Source organism: Larus michahellis, chromosome 6 (genome assembly GCF_964199755.1).
Source record: "Larus michahellis chromosome 6, bLarMic1.1, whole genome shotgun sequence".
Taxonomy (NCBI): Eukaryota; Metazoa; Chordata; class Aves; order Charadriiformes; family Laridae; genus Larus; species Larus michahellis.
This window is the reverse complement of record NC_133901.1, coordinates 60,560,319-60,587,677: the sequence shown is the minus strand read 5'-3', so window position 1 is coordinate 60,587,677 and position 27,359 is coordinate 60,560,319. Positions and strand designations below refer to the sequence as shown.

Here is a 27,359-nt window from a genome sequence, read left to right as displayed (position 1 = left end):
AAGAGATACATATATGGAGACATTCAGCTATAGTGCTGCAAGATACGTACTATGGATTGAGTATATAATATTTATGGATTGAGTATATAACATGACCTCACCACAGCAAAGCCAAGCCCGAGGGCATAACTCACCAGTAAAACCTGTTTGGAGTGACCTGCTCATGCATGAGCTGCCATTTTCTTCCGAAGTCCATGGAGCTGTACAGCTGAAAGACAAAGAGAAAGGGGGAGTATAAGCTTTGAGGAAGAAGAGGAAGGACTGCCACTAAATAAAGTATTAAAATCAGCTCAGATTAAAGAACAGGGATGGATTGTCCTGTACAGTTATCAATCAGCCTCGCTGCCAGGGAAGGCTAGTAAGGTAATCTTCTCCCTTCACATTTAGCCTAGACTAAGCTGCTGAGACTCAAAAGCAGGTTGGCTCTTCCAAAGCCTTTTCAAACATTTTTGTGCTTCCTGATTTCAGTTGTCAACACATTCACTTCTACTGCCATATGACAAAGCTGTCAGTCCCTCTGGCTTTTTCAGCCCAACAGGAAGCAGGTGATTGATGACATGTGAATTCCTAACATTAAATAGAATGAAAGACAAATTAGATTAGTTAACATGACTATGAAGTCCTAGGTAATGACGCTATACTCAAGGTCATACTGTGATTCGGTTTTATGGTGTGGATTACACCTCTCTTCTGTGTGGGAAAGAAAAGGAAATTGCTCCTAATTTACAACTTCTATGTTCAGAACAAGATCTAAATTTTGAGATAAGTTAGAAATCAGTCTGCTCATTCGTTAAACATTGAAGATAGTGAGGTGGTTCTTCTTGAAAGCCAAATTTTCAATCTAATGATCGTTTTGACTCTTTCTGGCTAACAACTGGTACAGCTGTAATAGAACTAAATTTCCACACAACTCCACACTAAGTCTCAGACATAGGTTCGTTTCATACGTGCTCAGCTTAATACCACAAACACCATTCTCCATATAATTAGTTTATTACCCACAATCCACTCACTCATAATCAAAGCATACATAAGCTCCTTTTCTCCAACTTTGAGCAAGTTTGGTTCTTAGAAAAAAAATACACTTTGAGAAATAACTACTCTGCTTCATAACTAGATCACAGAGAAATAAATAGCAGGCAGTGTTTTGAACAGGATTTCAAATAAATTTCATCTGAAATAAATTCTGGCTTAATAAATTAAGGGTTGATTGCAGGCTAAGGAGGTAGATAACAAAGCTGAGAAACTTAAATGTTTGTAATATCCAAATTTAGGTCCTTAATGGGAAAATGATATAATTTGAGTAAAGGTTCTGCATTTGATTTGGAGTAACTGGATTTAAAAATCGGAGGCAGGTCCACATTCCGATTAGGAGGGTTCACAACCTAGTGATGAGTACTATGGCACAGCTATACGGATGGCTAGGTGCGACTAGGAAGATAAGCTATATGTGTTTGAACCGAATATTAAAGTTTCTGGAATGGGCAGTATCTTTGACCACAGAGATCCAGGAACCACATCAGAGCTGGACCATAGAACAACTTACAAAGGTGATTGGAAAGAGCTGTTTGAGCAGTGTTCAAAGCCTGAGGCAGCTGATTAATTCTTACTATGTTTGTACTCAACTACACAACCAAACCACTGTATAGCTAGCGAAAGGAAACTCAAAACCTGAAATTCAGACCCCATGAAGTATCTAATGCAACTGGTATGTGTAAAGACAAAAGAATCAGTCCTTTGCATTTATGCCAATGGGAAGTCCAGTTTCTGCCAACGACAGCTGAAGCTGCCAGTGAATAAAGCACATAATGGAAAAAGAGATGGAACCAGTCATCCTCCAGTCTTCATGTCAAAATGGGCTCCGATTATGTAGACTTCACTCCAGCCAACATCACTGAGCTTGTGGCAAGAAATATTAGGAAAAAATTTCTGCCCCATGTTCTTCAGGAGATCAGACATGATCTGAACATTCCAATTTGGCCATATTTCTTTGTCACCATCACCAGATAAGGTAAGATACTGCACTAAGAGCCCACGTTATCTGGGCTTCCTCTGCTTTTCTGGTCAAGCAATCATAGTGATAGTCTAAAAAAATACAGTAGAGAATCCTCTGCCCCAAATTGAATTCTCCGTAGGTACAAAATAAAGCATCGCTTATCTTTTTTAATTAAAGGAACCAGGAAAATAAAATTCCCTTACCAATGTCAAGGATAGGCTTAGGAAGTCAACATCAAGGCCATACATCAAGAAGGTAAATAGCAAATGTTTACCCAGAGGATCACATCCTTCATTCTGAAGGAAAATCCAGATTTTTAGAAACAATAATGGAAAATCTGCACTCCAAGAGTCAAAACTCTATAGTGCTACAACCCTGCTTTGATGTTAGCATGGTGCCTGCCAGCAATATTCCTCGAGTCATTTGACGTGGTTTTACATATACAAGGACCTCTGCACACAGACGGGGCTGCATCAGTTGCATCAAACAGCTTGGCTGCCCTTTCCACTCCTGACTGCAGGCACGACTTGCAGATTGAGCCACGGTGCTGTCGAAACCATGGGCTCCAGGCAGCTTAGCCTCAGCTAGCTCCTGTTCACAAGCAAGTGCAAGCGAGACTAGCATCTTTATTGTATTCTGCAGCGGATTAAACATTCTCACCATGAGAGGAAAGGATTAGCAAAATACATCCATTTCCTCAGATTCTCCTTTATCTTTTGCCCCTAGCATTTCCTTTTCTTTTGCAGCTGCATAACAGCAGTAGCTACGGATAGCTCAGTGGCATGAAGCACAATCTCCTTCTAACTATTCATCTCTCCCACAGCATCTCATTCAGGGAGCATCCTTCTTCCTATCAAGTTAAAAACCAGAGACCAGCTACTGAGTACTTCCCCCCCCGCCGCTTCTTTCCATTAAAGCTCAGACTGACTGATGATAGAAGGATTAAATTGAACTTGCAGCCTTTAGGTGATTTCAGATAAAGAGATAAGGAGGATATTATTCATTTCGAGACCTTTTATTTGTTTATTCATCTACTTATTCTAGGTGTCCACTTTGAATTTTAACCAGATGATGGAGCCTTAAAGCTGTATGATAGAGCAAATTCCTGAAAGGCGTCCCTGGCTCACTTCACTTTTATAGTATTATTTACAGATGCAAATCTAAAGGTTAATGTTGAATTACTAAATAAAACATACAATAAAAAGTTTTCTAGTATGCATTAAAATTGAATATGTATATACACTTATTGTTCACCTCCCTTCACGGGAGAAGAGATCCTTTTAGAAGAGACAATAAATTTAGTGGCAAGTACAGCAGATTTCAATACAGATTAATTTGTCCTAAGGCTGAATACTAAGCGATGGAAAGAAATGAGGTTTGTTTGATGCCAAGCTTTTCCCTTTTTAAAGCTCTGCTCTGGCTTTTTAGTGACAAGTAATCTCTGGCATTTCCACCTCCCAGAGCAATCCAACACATTGGTTTATGAGGGATGGACTTCAGTGTACCATGAGGGTGTACTGTCAGCTCACGCCCTTTCTGTGACTCCCTTGCATTATTTGGCCTATTCTGATGAATGAAAAATTAAGACCATTATGGATCTTTATATTTGTATGGGCTGGTCTTGTGCCTTGACACAGCTGAAGAGTGGCATGCAGAGGACTTGACTAAGGAGCAATTAGAAGCAGGATGCAAACCAGAAGGACAAAGTCCTGAATCAAGGCAAGGGTGACAAAATTCAGTTTTTCACTTGAAAACAAACTCATAATCCTGCATCTACCACAGAGGCGTCTCAGTAAACAGTCAGAGCACTCAGCCGATCCCAGCAACCTCTGCAGCTCTTTAAGTAGACAGGTCCCAGGAGCCTCCTAAAAGCTGAGGTGCTTTTGAGAACAAACACACAACATTAGAATTTCCTACTGAACCATCTAAATGATGCTTATGAATCTCATCTACCCTTGCATGCATGACCCTAGAATTTCTGCTTGCCCACAGACTGGCATGCGACCCTACCACAGGGCAGATGCGATTCAGGAAGGTGAAGGGGCCAGCACGGCACTCAAAAAAAAAAAAATACTTTTTGATGTGCTTTCAGGCCTAATGAAGCACCTAAAGTATTACCCTGAAAGTACCAGCCTGGTCACGCCAGCAGGATCCAAGGGCAGCTCTGCTTTCTCACCCCAACTCAGCAGTACAGGTGCAGTCTTTGAAAATGGGTACTGAGCTCTGGGGAAAATCTGCCTATGCTCAGAAGCCCGGTTAGACCTACCATTAGAGAAAGAAAAGGCTGTACATCAAGAAGATAAATAGAAAATGTTTATCCAGACAGCATCATAATGCTCCACACTCAAGGATCGTAGCACCAGACATATCACATCCACCAACACAGTCCTGTGTTTTACCAAGAATACACAATCTGTTCCAGGGAAGACCTTGGCAGCCCAAGTGATACACAACTTTATTTCACCACAGGCCAGAACCTTAACTCATGCTTGTCTTGCTCAGCACAACTCTGAATCGTAAGGATATTACATACCACAGGCAGAATGGTGCTTCTTTAAACTCTAAGAAAACTTGCAATATTTTATTTAACACCGACATTGTTTCTGAGATAAGCAGCAAACCCCTTAAAGAGGGAACTTTATCCCTGGTGTCAGATTTTATGCCATGAACACATGCAACGTATCAGAAACAGCCAGAACTACAGAGCCGGAAAGGAAGGAGTTATACACACACGCATGCACACACAGTGTTGCATATTAAAAAAATGTCTCCATGCTGTTGCAATTCGCCAGTACAAACTCTCTGGGTGACACATCCTGCCGTCTTGCTTGGATGATCTGGTCTGGGGCTGGGGTAATTTGTTTGGGGTGGGGTTTTTTTGTTTTCCCAATGACAGCTAGGAAAAAAAATACAAAAGGATGGTTTTGCTCAAGTAGTCAAGCTTTTCAAAACTGGAGCAGCATGAGAAACTGGCCTGCTTAAACTCCACTTATGGACAGAGGGGACAAGAATGAGCAATTGAAGGAAAAACATGGAAACCACAGGAAGAGATTCAACCCCCTGATGTTAGTCATCCGTATCCGAGCTAGTCACCAGTGCTCATTTTTAGACAGGCTCGAAACAGGCGCTTCTAAAGCACAATTCCCATACTAAGATACAGTTCTAAAATTGCTTATTATTCATGCCTTAGAAGCCTCCGTTTCGCTCCATAGACACTAAAAGTAGTTCACAGTGACTACTGCAGAGAACCCCACCGCAGATGCATGATTTAGCTGAGATGGATTTCAAGTTAGGCTCCCTGTTCCCAGGTTGATCTACTTGGTCTTCATAGGAGAAGCAGGCAGAAGACTGAAGATTCAGCATGAGCTGAAGAAAGGCCAAGCATACAATAGTCTGGATACGCTTTACCACAGCAAGACACACTGAAGATGTCACGTATAGATTGAGAAGTAACAGAAAACAAATTAATGAAATTCAGAGAGCTTTGATATTTATAGACTTTCTTGCTCAAACACAGAAGAAGAATTAGGGCATCAGGAACATACATAAAAGGCTTATATGCAAAGAAAATAAAATAATATTTGTTGCTATGAAATCGGGTCTATTGGCCTGAGCAAACATCTGGAGAGAATCTCAATAGTTTCCTGTCTGCCAGCCAACCCTGGAGTGAATCTGGAGCTTGCAAATAATGGTGTCAGATAAAGTGAGGAAGAACAGCTGGACTATGTGTACTTAAACAATTCATTTATTACACACAAAATTATACTTCCCCCAGACAATACACCCAGCTGATGACGGAAAGATATATTCATATTAATCCAGCAGGGTGAGAGTTGGCTTAGTGGTAATTACTGGGCAGCAGCTGACACATGGTAACATGATGGAAGAGGAGGGGAGGTTAGCCTGGCCTGCCATGTCTTCAGAAGAGAATGATCCCGAGCAGTAGCTTGGATTGCTTACATGAAAAGATGGCTCTGATCCCAGAAAAGCACAAAAGCAAGCTAACACCTTCTCAGCCAGAGCTGGTGGGAAAAATCTACAAGATGTGTGGAGGGTTCCTGCCAAAAAATCAAACTGGGACAGAAGAAAAATAAAATTAGGTCAACATTTCTGTAGGAAATTGGACTGCGTGGAAGCAGTCTGCAAAGAGTAACTCAGTAAAGCAAGTCTTTTGCAAGGTCTTAAATTTTCTCTACAGAGCGAAAATGACCATGATCACTGGAAAAAATATTAGAGGCTCAGAAACTGAGAAGAAGTTGTAAACCACTCAGAAAATTGCAAGGTGTGTCTTTTCTCTACAGTTCTGTGTTACAGATGAAATTACAAAAGGAGAAGAAGGTGCCACCATTAACGTATCAGTTCATTCCTAGAAGGAAAATGAACTGGAGGCAAAACTCACAATACTTTTCAGCCTTGAGAGTACAGAACAGAGAAGCCACGTTTAACAGTTGCCAGAGGTGACCCATCACACGGAAGAAGAGAGCCATATGCAACCAATTCAAACTGCAGTGAAAACATTTCAGGAGATGACAATACCAACATTTTTTCTAAAGGCACACTGAGCAGCTGAGTACTGCAGGAGAAACATTTTGGAAGATCTCAAAATATTCTGTATAGAATAAACGGATGGTCCTCACTTCACCGACTGCAGAGAAAGATCTTTTTTCCACACCTAAAATTAGACATAGGGAGGATTTAATAAGGTTGCCTTTACCTAAAAACAAAACAAAACAAAACGAAACAAAAGAGTCTGCACTGTAGGAGATAACTGCTCCAGCAAGTGAAAGGATATGAGTAATAATTGCATTTCTCCTTGTTATATTTCTTTCATTTAACTATAAAATAACGCCTACTGCTACTCAGCCACTCCTGACAGTCAGATCCATCTAGTCACCATGCTCTCTACTTGTTGAATTTAGCCCAGAAATTCCAAGCTGCTGAAGTACTCCTTTTTTTTTCTGTTTTATTGTTTCATCATTTGAAAACTGTGTCTTTTTCGTTCAGCTCCAGCTGAATCCCTGAGACACTATCTCTCTATAACTTCTCATTCATACAAATAGTAAGCAGATCCCCAAATCCCTAAGGAATTCAAGTTGGGGTAGTAAATTCTCAAATAGCCAAGACTGACTCAAAGATTTCCAGCCAATACCCACAACAAACAAGCCACTTCCCCTTATTAATTTTTCCATTTCAGATGTCATAAAATTGTGGTTTTCCTCCATGTGCTAAATCCACTTGTGGAAACCCCCTACAACAATCCTGCAGCCATCAGTTGCCCTCAGGCACTGGGGCATGGTGTGCCTTCAGGAGCAGAGTAGACTGCGAAGCCTCGCCAGAGCAGAGCAACCAAAGAAAGATGACAGGATTGAGAAGAATTGGATAAGAAGACAGACAGGATAAATTTGGTATAGCCATGAAGACAGCAGTTGATACTACAGAAATATGCCCTACTTCTATATTACATCTTCCATCTTACCTTCCTTGCCTATCTTCCACCTCTCCTTTTTTGAGGACAGATGGATACCCTTCCTCTTCATAGCACCACCTTTCACAGTATAATGTTTAAGCTGTGGGGATTATGCATCCGCCCTTCTCAGGTTCTCTGGTGAGGCAGGACACGTTACTTGCAGGATACTAGGGACAGGACTAAAGTCTAACATGCTTCAGTTGGGTGGCTGAAACCGAGTCAGGAGCGACCCTTGCCATGGAAGAGGCTTTATTACTCACAGTAGGAAAGGCTGCATTCAAGGAAAGAGTCACAGCCTTCCCCTGAATCCCTTGTTCCACCATTCCCCTCAGTCTGGGTCCTAGTGAGACACCTCTGGAGTGTCAAGCAGTTACCATTAGGGGATACAAAGGCTAACGTCACCTTCAAGCTGATGACCAACTCAAGAACAATTATATCATCTGTGCTTGTTCCTTCCACCTCCTCCCAGGGAAACACCTGTCCTTGCCCCCTTGCTTTGCTGAGGCTCCAGAGGAACCAAGATCTGAAGCCTGGAAGTGCTTCTGGATCTTTAGAGAAGGGAAAGAAGAGCTTCTCGCTCTCTTCTCTTGCCATAAGCTGCTGGAAATCACAATTCAGGTAAGGCATCCTTGACAGCTCCACACTAAAAGACCTAAAAATAAATCCTGCTTCTCGAGCCAAAAGATTTGCGTAACAGCTGGTGGAGCCGAGCTTAGGAGAAAGAATTCTACCAGCACCGTATTTATGGGCCTTGTTTACACACAGTTGTAAAAACCAGTAATTGTAATGAAAACAAATGGACCAGTTTATCTCTCTGCTTTGATTTCCTTTCCAGGTGATTAAGGACTGCATCAAAAGACCTTGTTACAGCCCAAGGTTCTTCTCTACCATGGTACAGCCTGATTGTCTTAGGCATGGAAAGACAACTTGTCCACAGACTGCTGCATGTCTGAGACTCACCAGAGCTGCTCACTTCCCTACAGATGTTGCACAGTTGAAGGGGCACTGGAAACTATTTTAATACGAAACTGGTCTAGACATAAATTAAATGCATTTCCATCACCATTTAAAATCTAATACTTAAACATTTCACATGCTGGCTGGCAAAAGTAGGTCTTCAGACAAAAGAAATTCAGACTCCACCCTACTATTACAAGAAACTGGCCAGGGATCTTCTGCACAAAGCCCAAACACCTTGAAAATATTTGAATTCATGTTGTAATTGTATAGTTCAATCCAAATCTGGCTTCTAAAGGAACCAGGTAGGTTAAGACAATGCACTGATGTCTCGTTTCATGTTTTTACAGTTAAAAAAATACATGCTTTCACCTAATGGGTCCACTCAGTGCAGTTTGCTTAAACCTGATGCTTAAACCTTGTCTCTCTCTCTGCTTCTCCACTTCATGTCCAACAAAAAGAAAAAAGTGGACTAAACTAGTAGAAAAAAAAGGTCCACTCAAAAACCTTCACATTTCAATTTCTCTTAAGCCTAATTGGTACTGAGCATACTCAGCCAAAAATTTGCCATTTCTGCTTCTCAGCAGCATATATTTTGCTTTTCTATTGCATGACTGGTTTGTAGTGGAACACGAAGTCCAAATACAGCTGCAACAAGAGCAATGACATAAGTTAAGGCGTGTTTCAGTCCTGGGTGAAAAGCAGCCTGTCTTTTTCCTACTTTCTCCCCACCTCCAGAAATGCTGAAGTGTGTCTCAGATCCGAGATGAAAAGTATTATTTTCAGATTATGGGTTTTTTTTTCTTAAACTGAAAACCTGAGGAAAAAACATGGTCACTTCAAAACACATTTCAATCATTTCTAAATAATTTAGCTTTAGCAAAAGGTACTATAAATAGAAATGCCATTTTGAGGGAAGGCTAACTTTTTTGATTGCTTGTGTATTCCTTTCCTCATGACATTTTAACCACTTCAAAATCAGCTCTAGAGTCTGGGGGAGGGCTAAGGTTGAGCAATATGTTGCCACTGACCCCCTTCCGATGAGTGTTTTGTTAACAAGCCTTATTGAAAACTAAAGACATAAAAGGGGAAAAAAACCAGAAACCAACCCCCTCTACTTCCAGAGTCTGAGATCAGATTAGAATCATAGAATTGTCTAGGTTGGAAGGGACCTTTCAGATCGAGCCCAACAATCAACCTAGCATTGACAAAAATCATCACTAAACCATATTGCTAAGCACTGTCTACTGGTCTTTTAAATACCTCCAGGGACGGTGATTCCACCACTTCCCTGGGCAGCCTGTTCCAAGATTGAGACATAAGAGACAAGGCAAGCAACGTACCACGCAGGGGGACAGTTTCCCACATCAGCAACGCAGAGCAGAGCACGAGACCAGACACAGAAAGGGGCAGCGATACAGAACGGGAAAGGGAGGGACAACACTGGGACTGTGAAGGGATCAGAATGGGATGGAGATGGCAGAGCTGCCTCCTGCTACCAGGGTCTAACAAGGTGCACCAGGAGATATCTTTAGCAGTATTTCTTCCACTGTTATCTGATAAGCTCAGCCAGAGGCAGAGGAGGGTTGCAGGCTGCTCCTGTTGTCCCCAGGTGCTGCTTCATTCCCTTTTTCCCTAGGATCAGCTCTTCAACACTGACTAAAGACTGAATCAGCTCTAATGGCTGCGGACTTTTCTCCCTCCAAACTGGGCTGGCCCCTTTGACCAGCTTCTTCTCACCTTAAAAATCTTTAGGCAGATTTTGGTCTGAGGTGTGTGCTAATTGGATCCACCAACCACCTGGATATATAGAATCATAGGGTTGGAAGGGACATCTGGAGATCATCTAGTCCAACCCCTCTGCCAGAGCAGGGTCACCTAATATCCAGTGGGGCTGCTCTGGGCCCTCCCAGCTCGAGAGGAAAATCTTGGTTGCTCCTGGGGGCTCCAAACTACAGGCATTTAGAAGCCCCTCCTTATGCTCCATCAATGCTTATTCTCCAGAAGTTTAACAATAAGGGGAAATAAATGGGAACCACATGTCTAATGGGAAGATTTTTCATTCAAATGTGCTTTATTGTGTGATATATGCCTTTAATTACAGTGCAAGCGTCTGGGTACATTCGTCGCTATTACAGACCAATCTTTCATGTTTATGGAGCAAAAGACTACAACGAGCAAAGCAGGAGAGGCTCAGACATTAGCCAGAGTGGGACATAAAGCTACAATCACATGCTTGGCTCTTCCTCTCTTCTATCTGTAGGGTAATCTCTATATTACACAGAACAGGATTTAATGGAAGAGGTTTTTTTTCAGACTAGTGAAAGAATGAAATTTAACACCACCAAATCACCTTCCAAATTCATATAAGATTTTGTTGAGTTATTTCTTTATGTGGAAAAAACAACATTTCTGAAAATGTACACATGGGCATTAATTAAAGGGTTTAAAATTGCATTTAGAACAGCATTTTATTCTGAGTTGTAATTGTTGGTCATGTAAAAAATTTCACATGGCTTGAAAGAAATAAATATTAGTTTGGGCTCAAGCAGAACGTGTCCTTTTGGCAAAATTAAAGCAACGTATTTTGCTCCAGGTTAAATCGTATGTCATTTAACACACACACACACACACACCCCTGACACCCAATTCAGCTTCAGTTTTCCATTCATCAGCACTTTCAGGGAGTTTACTCAAGAAAGTTCTCAAGTTATGTGACCCCTCACCCTGCAGACACTGAGTAGACACACACCTGAAGCTAATCTAGCTCACACAGGTGAAAATCCTGTAAAGTAAAGCTGCTCCCACTTGAGGCCAGCCCCAGCAGAGGGTAGGTGTCCACCCTCCTTGTATGGTTCTCATCTCACCACTTGAAGAGCAGCAAACTTCACAGGTCCTTACGATATGCACCCCACTTCTCAGAGGTGTTGCACAACGCCATTTCTTCACAAAGTCAGAGGAGTGCCCCCATTCTTCCACCACATTCACCCTACGAGGACACTGTGCCCCCTCAGGCCGAGGCCATGGGTTCTGTCAGGGATTTATGAGGCAAAGAAGGGATTGTTGCAATATGTTTATTGGCTGCTAAATTGCACCTCTTCCAAGACAGGAACCCAGCCGAGATCTCACCAGATTTCAAAAGTTGACAAGTAGCTCTTGTCATCCTCAGGAAAAGTGAGAAAACAACAGCATTGCATCGGTCCATTGTGCCAAGCACATTTCCTTTAAGTACCCACTATCAGGGCAAGCAAAGGTTGAGCTACACAAAAGACAGACTTTCTGATGATTGAGGAAGCTTGTGGCCGGGCACTGGATAAACACAGGCTGCTCCAATCAATCCTGCTCTGATCCTACCCTTCTCTGCTGCCAGAGACCATTGCAGCCTCTCTGTATGCACACACAGTAACAAAGCTGTGAAGCTGGAGGGGTCTGCTCTGCTCAGTGGCATTAGCACATCAGCCCGGCAGGTCCACAAGCCAGCGCTGTGCATTCAGAGCAGTTAAGCACTTTGCTCTCCTGTGCATTCAGAGCAGTTAAGCACTTTGCTCTCCATGGCACAGGTTTCACTCAGTCTGAGGCAAAGATGCATACACCAAGAAATGCATCACAGGTGCAGGTGACAGACAACTTGGAGGGAAGTCAGGAAAAGGCAATAACAAGAGTGAACCAAGAAGAGAAAAACTGGAAGAGTTGAATGTGCAGAATTTCTCCAGGGACTGTATGTAAATGGCATAACACCAAGGAAATGGGAAGCTTTGAAGACTGGCATGGGTGAGGAGGCAGAGACAGACATTTTTAATCCTTAAAGACTCTTCTGAAATAAACTTCCTAAGACAGTTCAATACAAGCATTGCAAATAATAATTTTTAATAATTTCCTTTCCATTTTATGACTGGTGTCTATTACTTCTCATGGCAATGTATTCTGCAAAGGGGCCAAAAGTGCATATTCTCAGCTCCTCCTGCCAGGAGATACGTAAATCAGGAAGGATGGCACAACTGGCATTTCCCTGGATTTACTCTAGCTGGATTGTGCTTCTTGGGCCTTAGAGCAGGCATTTATAGGCTGACACAACACACTATGCCACCTCCAACTCCTTTGGTCATGGATATGCCCCCAGTGCCATCCTGAAAAGCTTCTGGGAAGCTACAGTGGATGAATGGGCACTGTTTAGAACGTGTACAGGTCCTGAACTGGGAGGAATCACTCGCAGGACAATTCAGGTCCCCACGCTCTGCCTGTGCTCTATACCACCTGTGACCAAGGCCAGATACTGGACCAAACCAGCAAAAAGAAACGTCCACCATAGTTAATGGGAGACTTGTGTCCTCCCAAAACAGATGCTGCCTATAGGACAACTATGACTGTGAAAGAAATTCTATGAGTAAAAAAATTATAAAAATAAGGTAGAAAACTTCAGCTTCTGATTGTACTGAAGATGCAGCTTCAGCAAATATTATCTCCTACTCGAACACCCTAGCTCTTGTACCATCTTCTACAATTAATTCGTTTAGGCCGTCTTCATTACCACACGGTTGTCACACCTGTCCTATAACAAATCAAGAGAACTAACATTTAAGATGAAATGGCCCATATGTCTTGATGCATTGGATACCTCAAGTGCCAAAGCAAACCTGCCTCTGCAAGCTTGAACATATAATATAATAAAGAAACACAGAGTTCCTTTCAGCCTTACCCTCCTACTCCCCAGTCAGCTCTGGTCTCCACCAGAGGCTCTGCTAGCTTGCAGGTGTTCTCCAGGACTGCTCTTATTGTAACACACTTAAAATCCTGTGAGGTGATTCAGTCCAGCTCTAGCTAGACACATTTCTCATCAGCCAGGTTCCCTGGTAACCCATGCATTGACAACAGGCAACTATTGAAGGGAAAAGCAGAGCGTGCTTACACAGCCTTCTACCTCTACAAACACACAGAGCCAAGCCAAAGATCATATGCAGGAAGGAGTGTCAAATCTGGGAAGCTCTAGAGGAATATCCTTTCCTTCATTCTAAACAGCAAGTGGTCTCATGGAAGGCAAGAGATAGTGTCCTCTCTATACTACACGGGGATTCAGTTCACCCTGATCCAAACATGCAAGGGAGACTGACAATACCACCCACTCCCCAGCAGGAAGGGCAGCATACGGCTGTTTACAGGACGAACCCAAATGAACAGCATCATTGTAAATGCCAACCACCATCAGGAACAATTTAGCTTGACGGTTGTAGCAGAAACTGTCACTGCGCTGAGGCATCATTGCCAGAAAAATCACCAAATGAGAAACTCGCATGTTTCAGGGATCCCCTAGGGCTGCTGGGCATACACCATTTACACTGTCATCTCTGATTCATCCATCACCTGGTTCCTGCAATCAAACAGTGGAAAATTGTACCTTTGGAATAAATGAATCTGCAATTGCAGATCATGCAAGAAAAAGGAAGCTCTTATCTAACCTCTCTCAGCAGCTATCTAGGTTTTTATATATTCTGTGGTGTCCATATTTAAGCTATTTAACCCATTTAATTCAAACTCTATGTACCTTCAATCCACCTTAGGGAGCAGTGTGAAGGAAAAAAACAAACAAACCACCACACACACAAAAAAAAATAAAATAAACAAAAATAAGCAAACCTGATCCAAGGCAACAACTATAGTCAACAAGTCACCAAACATGACATAATGTAATTTTAATTCCTGAATTTAACCAATGTTCACAGTGATGGTACAGCATAATTCATAAGATAAGGGAAGGCTGCGGAGGAAAAATAAAGCAGCCGTCTCCATGCTGTCACTAGAGAAAAAACACAACTTATCTGGCTAGGGAACACTGGACTCAATTTTGCATCAGAACTTTCAGGTTTATCACATTTGTGCCATTGGGCATGTGTGTGTAACTCTTGTGGACCTGCACCGAGATCTGAAGAAATCAACTGGCCTGAAGCAAGTACTGCATCAGACAGAGGACAAAACCAGAATCCTGTTTTGGCAGCAAAACTTTTGATGACATTATTGTTCTCTTACTATATGGCAGGAAAGTCCCCTTGGGTACAGTATACTCTGCTAACATGTTATTTGTACGTGCTGTTATCTCTTGAATGCTGCAAGTACAAAATGCTACCAAATTTACATTCAGATGGTTTATGATCACTGAGCCTCTGGCAGAAATGAGATGTCCAAGGTAGGAGGCTGTGGGAAGGATCAGGTTTTCCTCCTTTCGCACTACAGAATCCCAAGGATTTTCTACAATGCTTTAAGTTTTGTTGTTGGTTTTATCAATTTTCCGTCTCTCAAAAATATCACCCTTCATTTTGGTGCCTCAGCTCCTCCTTTTATCATACCCACAATACTTCGGATGTGCCAAAATTTTACTGGATGATGCCCTAACTTTCATTTTATAGCCACCCATGGTCCTATAAAAATCAATTGAACACAAACGTAAAGAATTTTATTATACTGGAAGAACTTCTTGTAACTGACACAAAACTGTTGTGGGGCTTCTACTGCAAAAATGCAAACATGTATGCAAGCAAGTGTGTACACACCCCACACAAACAGGCCACCAGCCTTCTCCCAGACGACCTATATGGAAGACGAGTTTGACCAAAACACAACTGAAGACATGCCACACTTGCAATGATGAATAAAGATCTCTCTTAGAAGTATAAATGGCCCACAGCAGAACAATGCTAGAATCAGATTATGAAAATCTTGGCTTTTTTGCCTTATTTTTTTTTCTTTAAAGATAAAGGTTCTGGTTTTATTAACTGGGAGGGAAGAACTGAAAAACATGATTCACAACCTTTCCTCAGTCAGAAAAGCATCAAGAAAAATACATGAGAGGACAACTGAAGTTATCCAAACACCTTCCTGATTTTTTCTCTGCCAAACTCAGGACTTTCAAAGGACAAATTCATGACTTCTAAAACCTTGGGATTGCTAGTTCTGAGGTGCTAGACCAGAAAATCCAGGCACTGACTCTTTTTACACCACTGAAGCAATGAGCATGAAAAGCTGAAACACATACTGGGTTAACATTGAGTGTTCAGGAAATTTGAATCGTCTGTGCCTACTGTGGGGACAAAGAACATAAAGCTGTTCCTCTAGAACCTTTATTCCCCAGAATAATATTGATTACATGCAGTTTCCTTCAGAAGGAAAAAATTTAAAAAAAAGAAAAAAAGAAAAAAAAAGAGGAGGAAAAAATAAAAGAAATTTGAAAAAAATTAAAGAGGTGAATTTTTATATGTCGAGGTTGAATGATGGAAACAAATAGTTGCCTTAACATAAGCAATGGCTTGCACATAAGCAGATGAGCCCAGGGAATCTGCATCTCAGCAAGTGCATTTTAGGGGGAAAAAAACCTGTACACTGGGAAGGAGAAAACTACATCTATCTTGTTTTCTTGAGGGAACACAGTAACATACATGTTTTTAGGCCAGATCCCCCAGTGACATAAATCAGCATTTCCCTGCTAAAATCAATGGACCTACACTGAATTTCAGCTGCTACATATATGACTGCACACATCTTTTGTAAACCATCTCAGGTGTGCTATTAGATCAGAACATGGTCCATTTCCCCACTGAAACCAAGCACTGGAGGCAGGGATAGTTTGCAGTGAGTCAAAAAGGAAAGGAGACAGAGAGGAAACCAATTTGCAAAGGGCAATCTGAAACAAAACTAGGGACACATACCAGCTTCCAGTATTGCAGAAATCTGTTTCACACAGTAGCCACTAAATTATTTGAAATTAAATGTATGAGCTTTTTAGTATACTGCTGTGCTACACTATGAAAGAAGGGCCCTCTCCGCCCTGTGGCACATCTACAACTACAGCACTTGCTGATGTGAAATTCCCTGGGGGGGTCCCCACCCCAACCACGCTGGAAGTTCTGCCACGGCCTGAAGACTGGGGAGAAACGAGGTTGCAAGAAGAACTCCTGTAACATTTCTATAGGGCCACCTGGGCCAGAGGAAAGGAAAAGAGAACGTGATTTAGGAAGTGTGGGTACCTTTGCAGCTCTGTTGCTGGTTAGATGGCTAACCGTGCATAGCACACCTCAGCTCCCTGTGCTTCAATGTCCCTTCAGCCTCTCTCACTGCCTTGTCGACTCTGCCTCCATATTGTCAACCATCAAGCTGTGATTTCTGAGCCATTTAAAAACCTCTTCCATGACAGTGGTAGCTAATATGACCAGGACAAGACTGTGGTAACAGTGGCACTGCTGAGTAAACCAGATGATTCCTCCTGGTCATTGCATGAAGGGATCTACTAAGAACTGCATGGTGCAAAAATCACCAGGGCATCCTGGGATGTACAAAATCTAATTATGCTTCACAGAGCAGTCATGGAGAGGAAATGTCAGCTCCTGCCTGCTCCTTTCCTGGAGTTTCTTTCTTTGGCTCTCAGATATGCATCTCTCAGCCTAATAAAAAGATTTTCATAATATACTGGTAGAGATAAGATATAATACCAGCGTCCTGTTAAATGGATGTGACTTGCCCAGCAGGAAAGCACTAAGCAGATGTTACCACTGTAGCACTAGATCCCCACTGAAATCAAGTTACAGATGCCCTGTGTGGTCTGTGGCCAGCCTGTAGGATCTGATGGCCAGACTGGGCCCTGCACATCCTCAACTGCAATGGAAAGCATAGTTACAACAGCAGCTAGAAGTAAAACAGTGGCAAAGACTTTAGTCCTTAGCACTGCCAACTACAGTCAAGGCTCTGTATCAGGATCAGGACTGTGTACTTCCTAAAGATTCCCATCCCTGCATGGTTCGCATAGCCCTCTTTCCAAGTGCAATCATTTGTTTCAGGTTATACAAATATGGCAGAGGTTCAATAGCTGAAACACTCCCACCTTAGAGGCAGAACTGAGAGCAAGGGACAGCCTGCTATTCCCAGGCCTGCTATTTCCACTCCTGACTGCGACCTCCCGATCTGGCACACAGAAATGCACCCCTCAGGAAGCACCCTCATGGACTGTCACAGTTCTTTGTTGCTGATGGTGTAGCAAATAGGCACGTGTAGGTGCACGTACGGGGAGAAGGATTGTACCTTCACCCCTCAGCATCATCCATCTAGCTGGCCGCCTCTTTGTTCTGTCTCTCACTCTTCTATCTCACCCCAGTCACCCATCTTTGAGGACATTAAAGATGGAAGTATCATCTTAAGCAGTCCACTGCCATGCTAACGCGCAACACTTCCAAACAGCAATGACTTTTATTGTCAAAGCAATGTGCAAATACTAATTAATGCCACTATTACCCAGACAGAAAGAATAGTCCCTGTTGGGCAGTTTTCCAATAGTTCTCTGCTGCCTGAATCACTGGCAGTAATGGCAGCTGCTAGGTCCCGAATCCTTCTGGATAAAGCATGACCCTTCTTGATTAACAAAACGTAACAGCTTCTTAACCGCCACCTTCCAGAAAGCGCTCTTGGTCCAAGGGAATTAAATAGTGTCCCTCTGTATTCAGTTCTACATGCCCACTGTCACACTTTCAGGTGCTGGCAGACCAATCTTCCCCAAGCCTCAGCTTTAATGTCCTGAAGCATTAAAGAAAGAAGAGAAAACAGCAAAATCCAAGAGAGTGAAACTACGTAAAATCCCAACACTAAAAGCCCACACATGACTTGTATGTTCTTGAAGGTACTTTACAATAGTGAAAGCCTGTCTGTATAACCACTTCACACCCTAACGTGTAAAGGCTTACATACAGGCCTTAATCCATGAAAGCACTTATGCATAACCTTAAAATTAGGCCCAGGCTAAACCATTTGGTTTCTCTGAGGTAAGAGTTGCCTTTTTTTTTTCCCCCTCTATTAAGTTCTACATTTTATATGTAGTGTTATTCAAAATGAATTTTTGATGACAATTCACACAACTTTATGTTCATTGTCACAGGCTCCTCTCTGTTACTTCAGCTATGATATTTTGGTTAAAATTAATCCTGTTGTTCTTTGACCTGGAATAGTCACATTTCTAAACTCAAGCACTACATGGAGTCAATTCAATGAGAGGGGAAAGGACACCAAATTGAAGTTTTCCATGGTCAGCATCAACAGATATCTGAGTGGAGTCAACAGCTGAAATGCGCTCTCTCTTCAGTTGAAAGTGGTATCATCTATAATTCTGCTCAACAGATTTTAGAGGAGACTTGATGGTGCCATCAGGCTGGGCAAATACTGAGACATAGCTTTGGAAGGCAAAGAAAAAGGGAAAGAAGAAAAAAAGAAAGAAGAAAACAAGAGAGCGAAAGAGAGAGAGCGAAAGAGAGAGAGCGAAAGAGAGAGAGCGAAAGAGAGAGAGCGAAAGAGAGAGAGCGAAAGAGAGAGAGCGAAAGAGAGAGAGCGAAAGAGAGAGAGCGAAAGAGAGAGAGCGAAAGAGAGAGAGCGAAAGAGAGAGAGCGAAAGAGAGAGAGCGAAAGAGAGAGAGCGAAAGAGAGAGAGCGAAAGAGAGAGAGCGAAAGGAAAAGGGAAAAAAGCCCAAGAAAACCCTTCTGGAATCATCTAATTTCACTGAAGCAGCCTGGTAGGTAACTCATATATACACAAATTAATCCTGATAAAGAAAAACAAAAGATTTGGAATTCCATCTTTGCTTGCACATCATGTTTGCTCTCTCCTCCAGGGCAGGGGGTCATTATAACCTGTAGGCATGATAGCAGGAACTGGGAAACTTAATGTTTTTTGTTGCTTTGATCATATTGGAATCATATCCCATGTAATCAATTTTGCACACATCCAGACAGCAGGGTTGGTTTCAAGTCCCTTAATCTCAGGTAATATAGCAAATACTTACATCTCTGCAAAGGAAATTACTTTCTTGACAGTCAGTGGAGGCTAGTCAATACAAACGAGTCTAAGGTACAATTTACCTCATCCTAAAATAGTCACCTGCATTTGCTTCCAGAAATCAATCAACACCATTCAGTAGATCACCACCAATTACTATGTACAGCCCCGACACCTAAGATAGGTATACATTGCTACATTTTAGATCTCTACAGTCAGGCAAAATAAATCCTGCCCCCGGTGTTCTTATTCTTCAACCTTCTTCATTCCTTCATGTTTATTCCCATCTGCTATATTTATAACCACCCCTCGCCCCACTTAGGCTCCAGATAAAATCAATATACAGCCATGATTTAGCGCGGCCCAGGAATAAACCACAGGATCCTTGCTCTGTTAAACGATAAACTAGGTTTCTTCAGCAGCAGAGCACATTCAAGCATTGAATGTGTCTCCCTCCATTTATCTCTATATTTTCCTTCTCAAAGTAAAACCTGTTCATGAAGTATCTATAACATAAATAAAAAGCAATAGGAAAGTCTGTTCCAGCTAAATCAAGTTTCACAAGCAGTTACTTTCTTTTTACCACCACAAATCATCACAAGCCCGAAGTTCACTATTTTGCTAGGCCAAAATTCATTGGGCATTTCTGAAGTAGAGCCAAGGCTGCATAATTTAATTTCTCATCTCCTATTAAAACTGCCAGGCTTACCATAATCAGAATGATAAATGCAGAGTCATATGTCTTCTTTCCGACAGTAATGCCCATCAATACTTCAAATGCAAACAATTGTGACATTTGACTTTATAAAAATTACCTGGTGCACCAATACCACTTAATTAAATCATTTAAAAACTGCTTTTGTTACATTTAATGAATGATATATTATACTGCAATGAAACATGCAGCAATACAAATACTTCACAATGCTAACAATTAAGGCTCACTTCACTTACAGCAATTGACAACACAAGTGCTCCTCACTTCATTCAGTTTGTGCATTCCAAATGAACTGGTTAGCAAAAAGGGTGCTTCTTTGCTAATGAGTTTTGTAATCAAGGCATCTATTTTAATTTCAAATTGGCTAGATTGGGGGAAATTGCTGAACTAAATGACTAGTTCTAATTAGGATTATAAAAATATTCATCATGCAGCAGAATTAGCGCAAGGTCTTGATTTCCCTACATTTGCATATAGCTTTAGTTTAAGCGTGGAAAAAACCCTCCTGATAAATTGTCTTCCTTTTAATGAATTGAACAAACACTATATCTGTTTTAGTCGTTCTTTCATTTAAAGGCACTGATACATATTCATGATTTGTAAATGAAGTTAAGTGATTTCGATTCTCCAGTTCATTACCATGTTGAAGAAGAGACTTCTGTAAATTGCCTTTAAATATTCCCAATCTCAAGGGTTTGGGGGTGGGTGGGTGTTTGGTTTGGGTTTTTTTAGCTTTACTAACATTTCAGTTTATCTGTTTGATGGAGCCCTGCCTGCCTGGGAGAGCTGCTGGCAGGTGGCTTGTCCAGCAAAGGACACATGATATGTTTGTAGAACCTGATGTTCTCAGAAGACCATTCAAAAGGCAAAGAGATGAAAGGCTTATTTGTGGCTAAGTCATGGGAACAGGACTCTATCTGGGTTCAGTTTCTGACTTTGTTATAGTCCTCAGTGGTAGTTAGGCAATGAAACACTTTAATGACCTGTGCCTGAATACACTATGGATACTCTGGGGACAATGCTTTGTCTGTCAGCTTCACGTTTAATTGCAAGCTCTCTGGGGCAGGGATTGCTTCTTACTATGAATGTATAATACAATGGACCAGTCAGTATGGTGGGGACTTTCTAAGAGCAGTTACTGTAATATGGCTTGTATTAAACCCGAAACACTAAGTGTTCCTTTATAGCTGGGCAACATACTGACTTTATTTCATTCCTCAGTACGATATGCCTGTAGGAGTAATTGTTATTATGGCAGCTTCCTCGATTTTTTTCCCCTTTGGGTGAAGAAAAGAAAGCAGTAGGTGTGCCTCCAGCTTCACTCTGCAGGGTGTTCAAATGCCAAGTGACTGGTGCAAGAAAAATTTGAAAGCCGAGTATTGTATCCATAGGCCTGGAACCACAGTCATCATGCTCTTCAGATATCAATGAGCCACAATGAGAAATTAGCCCCAGTGTGTTCTCTCACATCATACAATGAAATGATGATTCTACCGTGAGGATCCATGCAGGAGCAGAAAGAGCTTAATTTCCTTGTTAAATATAATGTTCACATCTTGCTAAGAAAAGCTGAGTTTTACCCAAGAGGTGCAGTCTCAAGTTGTTGCTGATAAAAGGAGAGGTTGCTCACACTTCTGACAACTACAGTTATATCTAAATTCCAGGCCCAGGAGTGCTGCTGAGGACCAGGTGACAGGTCTGGGTGCCTGCTGATTTATATCAAAATGAGATGTGAGGCAGCCACTAACCCACCTCTCCTCATCAGCCCCATACCTCAGGTCCTAAGGCAAGAAAACCTACAGGCCTGGGCTGGAGTCACATCTCCCTTTGGACACGCAGCAGCACACACTGATTAATTTCAGCATGGCTGCAGTGTGCAGCTGTTACCTTAGAATCGCACTATCTAACATCAGGAGCTGCAATATCTTCATCTGAACACAACCCTGAAGTCCCCATGTGCCCAAGAGTCTGCAGCACTGGCACCCCCTGAGACACAGCAACCAAGGGTCCTTCAGGGAACCAAACGCAGTGACCTGCTATGACAGGGAAAGAGGAGATGAGGAGTTGTGGTCTTCTCCACGTGTGAATGTCCATATGAAAGTCTGACTTAATTTCTTTATTTGACTCCTCTTCATAAGGAGCCACGTGAAGAGGACAAGGGGTATAAGTTGCACCGGGGGAGGATTCATCTTGGTATAAGAAAGAAATAATTTACAGTGAGAGCAATCAATCACTGGAACCTCTCCCCCAGGGACATGGTAGAGTTCCCATCACCGAAGGCTTTCAAGACGTGACTGGACAGAGTACTAGATAATCACATTTAGGCTCCCTTTCCCACAAAAGCTTGGGCCAGATGATCTCTAGGGATCCCTTCCAACCTGGGCTGTTCTATAATTCTATGAAAATGGCTCATCACAAAGAAACCCAAACAAAGATGGCTGACTGCCTGGAATAAGGCCTACTTTTTGAGAAGAATATGAACCCAGCCTTGCCCTCTCAGCAAGTCCCACTGAATTTCTTTGGCAGCACTCTACCCAACTGGACACTCTAAAAAAAAAAAAAAAAAAAAAAAAAAAAAAAATCCCACCCTTAGCTGTCTGACTGCCCTGTGTTGTATTGGGAGCCTGTGCACAAATTCCAGGGGAGAATTTCGCCCAGCAGCAGAAAGGCACTGCCTTCATGGCTCTAGATCTGCGTGTCTAGGCTATTAAAAAAAAAATTCCCAGGTAGTCCCAGTGCTATCTGTGATTCCTTCTGATAAATTCAGCAGCGTCAAGTCAAGATAGGGCTCTGACATGCACCACATTCACTTTTCAGATCATTACTTGCCACATCTCCCACACTGAAGGAATCTCCTCAGCCAGACCTGATACTGTCTGCCAGGTGCAACTTGGTGATACAGCAGAATGTTATCTTGCACATTTTATTTATCACCTCATTCAAAGAGATACTAAGACACCCACATTCTTTTGTTTCCTTCCTGCTGCAGATTAAGCCCTATGGAGGGAGAAGCCAGTGATTGCCAAACTTCTTGTTCTCAAATTCATGATGGTGTAGTTGGGGAATTTAAAATGGTTTTGTTATCAAATTATTCAGTCTCTCACCTATTCCCAGTGGGTTCCAAATCACAGTTTGGCCTGTAAGGAACAGGTGGGACAGTATCTCTTTGTATAATTTTTTTTCTCTTAACAACAGTGATTTGAAATATTTTAAATATCTCTCTCCCTATTTCCCTAGTATTTTCTCTCTCTTATTTTTTTAAATTATCTTTTACACAAATATTCATGCAAGAAAGTTGTGCACATTGCTCTGAAAGAATTTTCAATGTCATTCTGACAGAAGTTCCATGGAGCTGGAAACTCCCCTCCTTTTCCACCTCCAGACTGATCCATTCCCTAGAGGGGTACTGAGGTATGAAAAGTTGAGCTTATTAAGAATTATTTGGTTCCCTGGATAAATGAGACAAATGATGAGGCACTTGAAATATTAGTATCAGAAATGCAAGACCAGTTCATCCCCAGCCACTATGAATGGCAGCAACGAAAACTATACTTCATGTATGTGCTGGCATACTCTGAGCTTTCACAGCACTCCATAAAGCAGTCTCCAATGCTTTCTAACACAGAATATCACAGCTTTTTCATATATTCCCCTTCCCATCATACTTTGATACAAGGGTCATTTAAAATGGCTTCCTATACATTTTCTGCAACAACCTGTGAAAAGTGGATGACGTAGCCCCATTTTCCCTTTGTATGGGCTCATGCACCCAAGTGCCAACACAGACACCACTAGTGAGACCCAGCCTGACTTGCAGCAAAATTGGCTATAACATTTACATAGCGTCCACCTTCTGCCAAAGGCCACAGGGGGCCACTAACAGAACAAACACGTGCACACATCAGATTGCACTATTTTATCAATAAAGCAGACACACACAAAGCTACTGGGAAGAGATCCAAGATTTTCAACTCACAAGTTGCAATTAATCTCCCAGGGCTTGATAAATGCACAATGCCACACGGCCGCTCAGGGGGAAGTAGTACACCCACCCATGCTTGCTTAAAGCCCTGCAAAAATTCCTCCTGTCTATGCTTTATATGTTGCAAGAAGGCATTAGGGTCTACGAACTTGCCACACATTTGTGCCACACAAATACATTTCTTGGCTCAGCCATACTGCATTTATTTAATAATGCAAGAGAGTTAGCAAGGCATACGAGGGTCATAATTGGCTACAAAAATTAAGAACAGGAACTGATATGCTGTGTCGACTCCTACTGAGGAAGTATCCTCAACTCTTTGGATATTCCAAAGAGAAAATAAATGGCAGTAGCTGGGATTTGTCCTTAAATGAACAAAGTAACCAGCAGCCACACAGCAAAACATCTTTCAGAAAGCCTGCCGAGCTCCACCCCTCTCACTGAATCTTCCCCCTTGCTCTTGGGAATAGCTCCAAGAGGAAAAAGTGGGACAATACCCATGTGGGAGTGGTAACAAAGATTTGGGGACTGAACTGGTGCTGTATTCAATTATTTCAGTCAGTGGAAAAGACAGTGTTGTCAGAAAACCTTTGGCTTTCTCAGCTATGAAGTCATACCTCGAGGAGAAGTTCTGTTGAGAAGAGATGGGCTTCTTCTCTTAAAGAAGGAGAAGGTCATTTTTGGAGATAAGATTGCTGTGAGGTTTGGGCTTTAACCTGGAATCGTGCGGGACTGATAGCAAAAGTCCACAGGCAGGTATAAAAACAGATCCATGCAAGGGATAAGCTAAGGGAGTGGGGTTATTCAACAAGGCTGTAAGAGGAGCAGTGAGAACAGTAAGTCTATCTGCAGAGCATCCTGCAATGCCTGAACGTCAAGGCTGAGAGTACAAGAGAGCCAGCAGGAAAGCCTGAAGCATAAACTTATGATCAAAATTACACATAACAGTGGCAGAACAGTGACTGGCTGAGAAAATTCACAACCAGAAGATTACCGTAGGAAGGCATCACTTGCTCAGGAAAGAGAGGACGAGCCTTGCGTATCACAGATACATACACTCATTCTGAGTTCTCATAGCATTCTCCTAAGTAGGCTAAAAGACTGTAGGAAGTTACTATTGGCTGGGTAAAAAACTAACTGGATGCCATATTCTGAAAACAGTTATCACTTGGCCACTGTCAGACTGTGGTTCCACAAGGATGTCACAGAGTTCTACATTATTCCATTTATTCACTACTGTCTTAGAATAGTGAATACAACTTCTAAGTTTGGAATAGTGAATATGCTTTCTAAAATATCAGCTTGGAAGGGACAATAATTCTGTTAGAGGACAGAATTCAAAATGTGTTGCGTTTTTTTAGATGGCTGGTTGCTTTTTTAATCAACTGGATAAATAGCCTAATATTGTTGTCAAACGTGTAGAACTTCGCTAAAAAGAAGGAGGGATGCTTAGGATAAAAGAATGATTAAAAAAGAGCCTGGAATTGCAGCTATGGAACCGTAGGTCAGAGGAAAACTTTCTAACAGGAAGATTCAAAACACTGAGTATTTTTATTTCAAACAAAAACTTTAATATTGTTTTCTATTTTTAGACACAAAACAATTTTAAGGTCTTTTTATCTAGGCAGTGACCAACTCAATTATTATAAGACCAACAGGGCACTACCTGTTGATATTTCATTTCACTGTATGGAACAACATACCAGGCAAAATGGATTTTCAGATTCATCATTCTCATTAAAATCCAAGTTGACCACAGCTTGCTTACAACACCATATTATTATTTTTAACTGAAAGAAAATTAATAAAATAAATATTAATCTGAAAGCTATTTTTTAATCTAAGAAATTAAATTAAATTTGCAAACCTGTTTACACATGCACAGTTATGAGAGGATGGATTAGATTTTCCCTCGATAGTTCCTACTGCTGGGAGTCAAATTGTATGTATTTGATTTGTTTTCAGAGTTATTTGCATTTTTAAATCTGCCTTTAAAGTAGTCATTACAAACAGACTTTAAAGGTCAAACACACTTTCAAAGCTTAGAGAAGTGGAAGACTATGGTCTCCCACTGTAGAGTTGGCTGCACCACTGAAGGCACTGTACTTTTATCGGCACCTCCCTTGTCACAGTACCTGTGGATGAGTATTCCTGCAAGTTACAGACTAATCATAAACTTTTTATTTTATTGCCCTTATCATGCATTTAAATCGAAAGTGTTTCAGAGCAGTTGTATCGCAAAAACCTGGATACATGAAAGGAGAACGCAAGCACTATTTGATCCAGCACCACCTATTTTGTGCCAGGCAACTTCATGCTGCCTCACAGGAAAATGGGCACAAAAACAAAGGACAGAGAAGTACCAGCAGGACGAGGCTGCAGTGGGAGAATTAGCCCCTGGCAACAGCATGACATGTCTTTGGATAGCCTTCTCACAGCTGCTACGGCAGCCTCTCTAACCACTAATTTTAGGAGCTCTTGATATCTCTCTTCTGGTCAGCAGCAGAGAGATCAAATGGCCATTGTCACTGGAATGATTCCACGATCGCAGATAGGACAGACAGGGTATGGCATAGCAGCGTGGGAAGGTGTGAGATCTGGATTTGGCTTCTAGACAACAATAGAGGAGAACAACTGCAATAGTCTTACAAAGATGCACAAGAACTGATAAAGCTACTTAAGGATTTAGTATTTTTAGCCTAAAATTCACTTCTTGACATTGGCCTAACCCTCATCTAGCAGAAGGTCATGGCTGACCTCTGGTTCCCACTCGGCTGTGGCAGTACTCCTGTTTCCAGTCAGGCAGGAACGTATTACACTGGCCTCTCAGAAGATTTCATCTAGTGACTTCGCATAGCACCACTGTCACAACCTTAGCACCGTCTTTGGGCTCTAACAGCACTGCCCATTATCTCAGTATCAACTGTAACTGCAGTGAAGTTGCATGATCCTGAGCCAGAGGGACAATTCTCTTACAGCTCTTACTAAGCCAAGGTGTGGCTGAGCATAATTATACCTGGGTTATGTTAAGCAAAAACTTCAACTGGGAAAAGCTCTGCCTCCATGGTTCCGCTCAAGGATCAACTTTCAACCAGCACGTAAGGCCATCTTTCTGAACACTGAATAAAAGCATCACGAGTGGCCTTGAACGCAAAGGCAGACATAAAGGTAAAGCCTGAACTTTGTGTTACTCTATTTCCTTTGACCAACAAGCTGCAGAGGACCTCATCTTTGCTCTTACACCGTCAACAAATTTGTTCAGCTCCTGAGATAAAATGCAAGCAGCCTCAGGATGTTCATTTTCTTTGGCTCTCATCTGAGCAGAAGAGAAGAGCTGATGCGGGCACTCAAATGCATTACTCCGAAGAAGCAGAAGCAAAAATGTTCCTGAGCCACTATTGCTGTACTGCACCAGAAGAGCATAATTAGAACCTCACAGTCA

General features: G+C 41.9%; 1 protein-coding gene across 1 annotated transcript in view; it reads right to left on the bottom strand.

Annotated features, from left to right (window-relative positions):
* SORCS3 (sortilin related VPS10 domain containing receptor 3) overlaps window positions 1-27,359 on the bottom strand; it is a 303,634-nt gene that overhangs the window by 108,600 nt on the left and 167,675 nt on the right. The window contains exon 5 of the mRNA XM_074591880.1: window positions 135-208. Coding sequence (XP_074447981.1) covers window positions 135-208 — 74 coding nt within the window. The remainder of the gene's footprint in view (window positions 1-134; window positions 209-27,359) is intronic.